The sequence below is a fragment of the Varanus komodoensis genome, unplaced genomic scaffold, assembly GCF_004798865.1.
Source record: "Varanus komodoensis strain SLA01 unplaced genomic scaffold, ASM479886v1 scaffold29_1, whole genome shotgun sequence".
NCBI classification, from domain to species: domain Eukaryota; kingdom Metazoa; phylum Chordata; class Lepidosauria; order Squamata; family Varanidae; genus Varanus; species Varanus komodoensis.
In genome coordinates, this window is record NW_025335759.1 from 7543690 (window position 1) to 7553993 (window position 10304).

Sequence of the window (10304 nt, forward strand, 5' to 3'; positions counted from 1 at the left end):
ATGACTCAGGGATTCTGGAAGATTTATAAGGCCAAAGTACTGCAGACCCTTGGTGGAGAAGCACAGGAAGATGATCTCCAGGATGAGGTAGAGCCATTCTCAACTGGGCCCAGTTTCCTCTCTTGGTCAGTGAGCAAAGGGCAATGGTGGAAGATGGGTTTCTTTCACTCTCCCTCCCATAGGGAAGAAGCTTTTTATCATAGTCCAGACGAGGGCAGAAGGTCGATTTCCAGATGTTTATGGCTTCAACTTCCAGAAGCTCCTGCTGGCATGGCCAGGGGTGAAAAATGCTGGGAATTAAAGTCTCAAGCATGCAGAGATCTCTTTTGCCCATTTGTGAGCCCTAAACTATAGCCCAGGGCCAAGCCTGCCTCCTAGTTAAAAAAAATTAACAGATTGATCCATTAAGCTATTTAAATCTGAATAAACTTGCATGTGAGAGAAAAAGTAAGTCTGAAAAATTAGAACATATGCATTGTTTTGAGGTGTTGCACGTGTGTGTGTGTGTTGTAGCAAAGATAGCCTTCAAAGAGGCGTTCCCTTCTCAGAGGACTGCTTTCTCTTTCACATAAGGGACTGCCATCTATACTTCTTATAAGTGATTGTATTAAAAACAAACTTTAAAAAACCATGTGCCAGCATTTAGCAAGGGGGTTAGGGAGGGAGGCTGGTCAAAATATTTTAGAAGATTGATCAGTGCACAGCTGCATGTAGAAGGAAGACTGAGGGAAGAACATGAGGGTCTGAGGGTTGTAAATATTATGAATGAATGGAGTGAGTTCAAGAAAGAGGGCAGGGTGGGAAAAACCGGAGCTAATCCGTCTTTGGCTTCAAACCCTCCCTCTTTCTGCAGGAACCAGTGTGCAATCCATACTTCTGGAATCTGGACTTATTTAAGTGTTACCTATGTTATCAAACAAGAAGGAATGTACCTCACGCACTCCAAAAAAGGACAAAACAAAACCCAACTTGCTTATGTTAGTACATATGTCCAGCCACAAGTTTAGCTCAAAAATCCATCATTTAAATGGAAGTGCAATATATCTGGCTGTGAGTGATCTGGCTACTGACTGAGTGCTGGGGGCAACTTCAGGGGTCCCATGCACTCTCCACCCTTCTAGGTCTTTGCCCCAGGTTCAAACAGAGGGTGCCTTCAAAGAGAGGACTGTTCTCTGCAAAAGAGGACACATTGTCATCATGGCCTTTCCCCCTTCAGATTAGGTACCTCCATGGTGCCCATGAAGCACTCCCCGCCCTGCTCCTTCAAAAAATAGTTCAACTATAATCTTGCAAATGGTAGGCAGTCTTCTTTCTCTCCCTTTCTAGCTCTAAGCTTGCCCTTTCTCTCCCCTCTGCCCCTTTGCCTTGTAATTCCCCCTTCCTGCCTGCCCACCTGCCACCCAACTGCTCGGTAGCTCATGTGTGACCAGCCAGGCACATCTGGGGTGCAGGCACATCTGGGGATTTGACCCACGACAGTCATTACGTTACTAGCCACGTCCTTTGTGGGAGCCACTTTGCAGAGGTGGCGGCCACGGTAGTGTCTCAAATCCCCAGATGTGCCTGAAGGCCCCAAAAGGGGTTGGGACCCCACCTTTGCAGGCCACGCTTCACCTGGGAGCCCTCCTGGTGTCCTGCTTCAAGGAGCCCTGACCGTGTGCCTCAAAGTTCTGCCCTGAGATAACTCTGCTGTTCGGAACAGAACGAGCTCCTACACCAGGCCGGATGATTTCTCTGGCTAGTCCGATACTGTCTGTCCGCCTAGCTTATGTTCCAGGAGGACACACGCCGGAGCCCGATGACTCCAAGAGGGCCACAGGGCACCCATTCCTGCGGCCACCAGTCCAAGCACCTCCTCACTACTGCTGAAGCTGTTTCTTGTTTCAGAGAGAGAATCCCGAGCTGATGGAAGCCACAGGCTCCACCCTGCTGGCAGAAGAGGGCTCGAACCCTGTTTCGCAGCTGGCACGGCGGGTAAGGACGAGATGTTTTTCCCATTCAAGCCTTCAGAGCTGCCCTTCCCAGCCTAGGGCCCTCCAGGCATGCTGGGCTGCAGTCTGCAGCATCCCCTGCCACCATGGGTGAGGATGATGTGGGTTGTAGCCCAGCGCATCTCGCGGACAGAGGAGGGAGGCTGGAGCTGCAGCGGAAGTCCGCACGGGAGCCTGCAGAGGTGGGTGGCTGGCTGACGGATCGTCTGAGCCCCCAAGCGTGTGACAGCCAGCATGGCATCACGGGGAGCACTGGACTGGGATCCGAGAGATCCCGGTTCCAGTCCCCGCTTGGCACAACACTCACTGGGTGGCTTGGGCCAGCCACAGGCCCTCCGCCTAGCCTACCTCACAGGGTTGTGTGGTGAGGATAAAACAGAGTGAAGGAGGGTTACGTAAGTTGTTTTGAGTCCCTCAAAGGAAAACAAGGTGGGGCATCAATCTAATCAATGGAGGGACTGCAGTGCTGGAGAGGAGCCAAGAATGAAGCGGGGAGGGGGCAAGGGGGCCCTCCCCTCATGATTTTTGTGAGGGTGGAGGATTTGGAGAAACTTCCCATGTTTTTTCAGGCTGGCAGAATTCCTGTATTCAGTACAAAGTGACTCAGAGCATCACGCTTTCCTTTAATTTTGAAACAAAATCTTCGAGGGCAGCCACCTTTTCTTTTAAGCCCGGAATGCAGCCACATCATGCGCTGCGTCCTGACAAGGCACGATGCCCCATGGCGGAAGAGCGTGGTCACTCTCGTGTCAGCGGGACTCCTTATCCATTGCAGCTTTTATCCTGAGCTTTACTGAAGCTGTGTGTGGTGCAGAACTCCGTCGTCCAACTAGGTTCCCCTCCATGAGGCATGATGGACGGCTCCTAATTTCCACCTAAGGAAAAAAGGCATGAGAGAGAGATGCCCCGCAAAGCTTTCGATGTGGATTGCTTTCAAAGATGCCCTAGGTTTCCTAGAGATGTGCAGGCCCAGGAAGGGAGGGGAATAGCTGGGCACCGTTGGTCTCCCTTTCCTTCTTCTGACTTCGGCTTTCCAAGCGTGATGGTCTGCTCCAACGTGCCTCTCCTCCTGACGTGCCCCAAGTAGTACAGCCTCCATTTTGTCTTTCTCTCTCGACTTGATCCAGGACCTGCTTGCTCATTGTCCTGTTGGTCCCGGGTCTTCACAAAGCTGCCTTCACAAGCACATGCTGCTTGACAGATGGGTGCAGGAGGCATGGGTAGCGGCAGGGAGCATGGCGGCCGGGGCACCCCCAGCTCCTGCTCCATCCCAGAGCTGCTGCAGGGGCTGAGCAAGCCGCTCGTGACGCTGAAGAGGAGCAGAGGTGCTTCTCCAGGGGCCCGACGGGTGCCGCCCCGCCAACAGTGCAGAGACGTGCCTTTTGTTTCCCAGTGAAAAGCTGACTATTTCTGACCTGCCTTCCTCTCAATTCTCCCTCTTGTGCTGCAGGTCCAGGGCGCCGGAGCCAAAGGCTGGAGGACAATGTCGTCTTTGTTCAGCCGGGAAGACGAGCATCAGCTGCTGCCCTCCGAGCCGTCTGCTGACCAGTAAGAGAAAGCTTCCCCACTTCCCTTCTCCCTCACTGTTGCTCTGCCACAAGACCGGCAGACTCACGGGACTGTTGATTGTGCACGTGAGAATGGTTGCCCTCAAATGCTCGCTTGTGAGAAAGGAAGAAATTGGCTGCCCAGTTGATAAGGACAGGCCGGGTGCATTGTACTTACGTGTTGATTTCCGTTCTCTACCAATAAAAATTAAAACATACAATGCAGCATGAGAAAATGTTAATAAAACAGAACTAGACCAGAATAAAATCCAGCAACGTTGCTAATGAGTTTAATTCTGGTTTATGATGGTTATAATTATATTCATTCCTGCTTTTTCCATTTGGAAGGGACCCAAGGTGGCTTCCGCAGGCTCTGGGATTGAACCCCACCCAAGGCAGCAGTCTAAGTTCCTAATATGATCCTAAGCCTTCTTGGAACTTGTGGCGACTGCAGCCCTGTGCCCCCCAACCCTTCCCTGAAGTCTCCTCTTCTCTCACTTTCAGCCCGTTAGCAGCTACGCCAGCGGAGGAGCCCCACTCTGAGAAGAAGGTGGCGGGGCTCTGGGATGTCTTTGCCACCAAGTGGCAGCAGACCTCAGCCTTAGAAAAGATGGCCTCGACGGCCGACTCCAGAGAGCAAGTAGCCGAGAGCAGCGGCCCCCCCGGGGAAATGGCGGACGAGGATGCCAGCAGCACCGGTCATGACAATGACCTTCGAGAGGCCGAAGGGGTGGCCTTCAAGTGGAGCTTCCTGACCAACAAACTGGCTGAGATGAAGAACAAAAGCACCTCCAAGAGCAATTAGCACGGGCAGGGAAGGGATGGACAGCGGCTCTGTGCTGGTAGGGCCACTTTCCACGGGGGAACAAGCGCTTTCACTTTTTCCCAGCAACTCTCAGGCAGAAAAGTCAGGCATGAGGAGGTGGGTGTCATGAACCATCACGATGTTAGGATGCCCCACGCTGCCCTGCGATCTGTGTCTTAACTGAATGCATCCCATCTCTCCCCATCCCTCCTTTCCTTCTTGAAAGAGGAGACAGTCTGCAACCCCTCCCCTGCCTGGGGTTATTACTCATGTTCTGTGCATTTTCTAAGGAAGCCACCTTCTCAGTGGTGGTCCATCCATGCATTCACTCCACGGGTGGAGAAGGAAGAAGAGGCTGCAGGCTGATCCTTCACCCATGTGCTGTAGTAGGTAGATTTGGACTGAGAAGATGTGGCTGCAAATCCTGGCTCTGCCTTGAAGCCCATTGGATGGGTCTTAGGAAATGACCAATTCTCAGCCTAGCCTACCTCATAGGGTCATCATAAGAATAAATCCCCAAGCTCCTTGGAGAAAGCGTAGAATGCACAGGCTACTGGTGGAAATAGAGGCAACTTTGCATGGAGAACCACCTCAATGGGGCAGGAATGGCACTCTGACACTGTCAAGTGGACCCCATGGCTAGAGAATTACTCGCCGCATTTGCAGTGCAGGCTGTAGGACTGGGACCACCTTCTCTTGGGCTGTTGCTTAGCAGAAGAGAATTATATGCACAAGGTCCAAGGTTCAATCACCAGCATCTCTAGGTGTGGCTGCAAAAAGATTCCTACTCGACGCTGCAGAGGTTCCTGCAATTCAGGGCCAGCAATAATGAGCTAAAGTCAAATTGGTAAGGGTGGTCAAAATGAAAAGGAGTGTGAGGAGTTCCAAAAGGATTTCTCCTAGCTGGGAGGACTGTCATCCAAATGGTAAATATGCTTCAGTGTAAACAAGGGCAAAGCCATGCACATTGGAGCAAAGAAGTCCAACTTCAAGGATGTGGTGATGGGATCTGAGCTGGCACTGACTGACCAGGGAAGGGATCTTCTCATTATGGTGGACAGCTAGATAGAATGCCAGGCCAGCATGCAGCTGCTGTGAAAAGGGCAAACTCCGTGCAAAGCCTAATTAGGACAGGCACTGAAAATAAAACTCCCAAGATAATGCTGGCTTTGTACAAATCTTTGGGCAAGCACAGCGCTCATACTCTGTACAGCTCTAGTTCCCACAACCAAGAAAATAAACTCTGGAAGTGGAAAAAGTGCAGAAAGGGACAGCTAAAACATTTAAGGGGCTGCAGCAGGTCTCCGTGAGGAAAGTTACAACAGCTGGAATTGTTTAGCTTAGCAAAGTTGTGGGGGGGGGGCAAATCAGGAGTGTACAAAATTATGCATGAAGCAGAGAAAGTGAGAGGGACACGCTTTTTTCCTCTCTCTGGAACCCACAGGGGTCATCCCAGGAAGCTGATTGATGGAAGATTCAAGACAGGTAAAAGGAAGGACTTTAACATAATTAAGCTGTGGCATTTGCCTGCACAAGATGTCGTGATGGCCACTCACCAGGATGGCTTTCAAGGGCGCTTGTGTCGAGGTCCAGAGCATGGGCAGCAAGAGTCAAGGCAAAAGCTCCAAGACCAGGCAACAGGACCTAAGGCAAAGCCAGGTCCAGACACAATTCACAGCCCAGTAAGATTACAGAACAATCCTGGGCCAAGAACCAGGAGTGTCTGGTGCAGACAGGCAAGGGCGTGGCCACAAAGAAGCCCAAAGTCAACCATGGGTAAAACAGAGCAGGTACCTTGGGGCAGGATCACTGGAGAGAATTCAGGAGCAGCAAGACTTGGTGAGTAGGGCAGGAATTCAGGCAGGCTGCAGGCACTGGAGCCCCGTAACAGCAATCGAGACCTGGGATGCTGAGAGCTTACAGAGGCAAGAGCTTGCTATTGTATAGTTCATTCTTCCAGCTGGGGCTCATCCAGGCCCTGAGAGCTCCAGCAGGGCATGGACCAATCCTGCAACTACCAGAGTGGCTGTTCTGGTGCTTGACCAGCAGATGGAGTCCTGGAGCAGCCCAGGTCCTGACATTCCAGATGTAGTCATGGTTGCTTGTTCTGGTGGCTCTGTGCTCCCTCCAGGATCAGAAGCACTATGACTAGCTACACCAGTTGCTGGGGAACATGGGTGGGAGGGTGCTGTGGCATGCAAGCCCCACCTGTGGGTTTCTGTGGGAAGCTGGCTGGCCACTGTGTGGAATGGACCTTGGGCTGGTCCAGCAGGCCTCCTCTGATCTTAGATTGACTGATGGCCTGGCTGCATCTCCACCAGCTTCCTGTGCACTTAATTTGTGGTATCTGTTGGCCCACGCAAGCCAGAAGCACCACTGTGGTTCACAAGGAGTCTGAGCAGACTGACTGGAGACCAGCCATCGGAGCCCCAGCGGGTGGCAATAGGGGTGAGACTCCTACTCCAGAACTGCCTTATATCAGGCACACTCTTGCCCTTTAAAATGAGAGTGGATTAAGGATGCGGAGCTTCCTGCGGTGGATGGTACCCTGTTATTCCATCGTCTATGGACACCGGAGTTCCACCCCCACCCCCACCTTGGAATCAAGGCTTACTTGTACCTGGGGTTTAGTCATACTGGCAGGGAAGATTTTCCTTCCCCAGGAACAGAAATTCACCAACAGAAAGGCTATTGCTGTCCCATTACTGAGACTGCTGCTGGAGAAGCTCCACAGCAGCCCAACACAGGTCTGATTCCTGAAGCATTTCTGGCAGTCCTGGCACTGCTTTCCAGCAAGGAGGTGCCTCTGGAGAGGAGGGGCTTTACGACCCGCTTAAGACTGCATCAGCACAAAAGGTTTGGCAAACTTCCCCGGAACTTTCCACTCGTGATGGTGGACACGGGCATACCTACCTCGACCTTATTTGCAGTGCATTTCTTGGGATCTTTGTTGACAACGATAATTAAACAAAAACAGAAAACCACGGACCATCCTGATCCATTCCATGCCGAACCCATTTCTTCATTGCTTGAGAAGAGTTCAGTGCGCCGTGACTAGTTTGTTCTCCCACCCTGCCTCCCTCCTCCCCCAATATTCAGCCACGACTACAGTTGTAGCTAAGAGATGTGTTGAGCATTAAAAACTTATTTTTACATCCACAAATAGCTTCAGACTCATTATTGACTTTTACATGTGAGGGAATTTCTGCTCCTAGCAGATGCATTTACAGTGTGGTCTTGTGCACATCTATTCAGAAGCATGTCCCACTCTGCTCAGGGAGATTTATCCGGAATGTAGAGTGCATGGAATATCTTCAAAACAGGCAAAGTGCACAGCCAAGGCTGCAGTTACAACTCTGTGGTTAACCCAAATTCCACTCCAGTAAGGAAAGCCAACAGAAGTCTTAAATTCTGCCCACAAGCAGCTTTCCTAATTGTGCCATTTTCAGTATTCTACTTAATTTATTCTGCCTTTGCTGGGGATGGATTGAAGTTGGGCCTGAAAGCCCCCTGGAATTGCAATTCAACAATCCCTTTTCCTTTTTTTTAGGATGTACACTTAATATTTGCATGTGTGTGCACACACATACACACAGAGTCAAGTGTGTCTTTGCAATCACGGGGTAGTAATTTACCTACTTAAAAATGAAAACTTATTCTCAGGAAGTTGGCCTAGAATACTCTCTCTCTGCCAAGGCAGGGCAACTTTTTGGCCTACCACTTTAGTCATTCCTCACATTGGTGCTGTTAGCTTGGGGTGGTGAGTGGTAGGCAAAAACATCTGGAAAACAGGTACTGTATACAAGAAAGCAGATGCAGTCTTGACCTAAGGGGACTGTCTTGTGTTCCTGCTACCACAAGGGGGCAGTGTATGTACTGGCTTAGGAAATAAAGGGCTCCTGAACCCTTTCTTTTGAACCTTCCATATTAGGAGCAAACAGAAGGTGGATCTAACTCTGCCAGCAGGTACAGTGGCCACTTGTGAATCACTTATTGGCATAAGTTTGCATATGCCAATGTATACGTATAAATGCGAATTCAGAAATGCTGTATTTTAAATCAGAATATATCTCTCCATGTAGTAGGTGTGACCAGGTGACTGGGATGCCTTGCTCAGTCTACTATCCAGGTGCTGTTGATGGGCAATGCCCAGGTGCAGCTCTTCCTTTGGGTGGTGTTTAACTTCAGCTGGGTTTGGGCTGGACAGTTCTCCAAACAGAAGTCTCCTTCAAAACAGATGGCAGTCCCTTGGCGGTGCTTCAAATAGAGAATTGTCCCTTGTAAAAGAGGACACATGGACACTGCATGGTGCGCTTCGCTAAAGGAGGCATTTAACCCAGTGCTTTCCTGAGTACCTTCCTTGTGAAAGCATCAGAACACAAGCGATTAAGAAAAGATTTAGAGAAGAACTACTCATACAGTATTCACTACCACGGGAAATAGAAATGGCCACCAATTTGGATGGCTTAAAAGGGGCATTGGATGAATTCCTGGAGGAGGAGGAGGAGGAGGAGGAGGAGGAGGAGGAGGAGGAGGAGGAGGAGGAGGAGGAGGCTATATAAAGGCTACTGGGTGACATTCAACACTATTATCAGCTGAGGAACTTGGGCAGATGGAGGTCTTGTACTCATTCTGCTTGAAGGATCCATGGTGGTTTGCCACCATGTGAATGAAGCGCTGGACTGGATGGACCACTGATTCAGCATGTTTTCATGTTCTAACAAGCTTCACACAAGGGATTTTCTTCCATGGGAGTTTCCCCCTCTCCTTTTCCATATGTTCCATTAAATAACACAAAGGTGGTGCTGTGGTGCAGAGCAGAATTGCGGATTTACAGGCGTCCTCTGCAGCCAACAATGCTAGCATCAGAGGAAATCCTCTTCTGGTGAAGCCCTCAGACAGAGAACAATTGATTTTTGCTGGTCATTTCCCTTCAGCTACCAGAAGCTCAGAGAGAAAAGGGAAACCTCATGAGGGTGCCAGATTCCATCAGCGCCCTTGCTAAGAAAAAGGAAGCAACAGTCCTGCTGCAAGGATTGGAACTATTTCTCCTGTCCAAGAGCCTTCAAAGGTTGTGGATACGGATTCTGACTCTGATGAAACGCACAAGACTTTGCAGCTGAAACAGCAAGGCTAGAGACAAGTCAAGAATAAGCCAGGTGGCTGCTGAGAGTCAGTCCTCAATTCTGTGGGAAAGTCTAGTGAGCACACTAGTGTGGAAGGGGGCAGGCCTTGCACCATTAATCGAGCCAGCTCAGTTGAGAGCATCAGATGCTCCAGGCAACTGCCCATTAAAACAAGGAGCCCCATCTCGAAGGCATGGTCTGCTCTTTTCAGTTTTATAAGGAAGGAGGGTATTCTGTGTGGAATCCGCTTCCCGTCACCAAGCCCCATTTAAGCTTCTGTCTTTCGATATGGACTTTCTTGGGCATACAAAGCCAGCATTCCTGGTCAGCTTTAACAAAATGAAGCCTTTCCTTAGAAAGCCTTTGCCCTGTTCTGCTGGGAGAAGGGGAGGAGAAGGGCCAGGACAAGCACAGTCCTGGGAGACCCGCTACTGCCCATGCCCCAGAGATTCCCCTCCCTGGTCACAGTCCACAGACACAGGATAAGGTTACAAACATGTTCCTTTTTAGTATTAACACATGGAAACATAACCTTGCAGTAGCAAAGCAGAGCAGCTGATGCAGACTTCCACATGCATCAATAAACAGGCAGAGAAGATGGAACAAAACCAGAGCTTTCCCCGCTGGACTGAATCATGACAGGAATTTCTCAAAGGGGAAATTGGATCATTCTGTTTCAGGCCCAGTAAGACAAGCTTAAGGGAACTGCTGACAGGGCAGGGGGTTCCCCAGTGTTGTTCATCGCTCCCTCGGGGTTAGCACAGATGGGCTGAGCCCGACAAGGGCTTAGTAGTGCTAATTATCCTTCTCACATTCATAGCCTTCCACTAGGGGA

At 50.3% G+C, this 10304-nt stretch overlaps 1 protein-coding gene across 1 annotated transcript; it reads left to right on the forward strand.

Moving 5' to 3' along the window:
* Positions 1-4343, forward strand: CUNH1orf232 (chromosome unknown C1orf232 homolog). The gene is made up of 4 exons (XM_044434747.1): positions 1-87; positions 1888-1974; positions 3442-3539; positions 4043-4343. The coding sequence occupies exons 1-4, from the start codon at positions 1-3 to the stop codon at positions 4341-4343; spliced, it is 573 nt and encodes a 190-aa protein (XP_044290682.1).
* The last annotated feature ends 5961 nt before the right edge of the window (positions 4344-10304 follow it).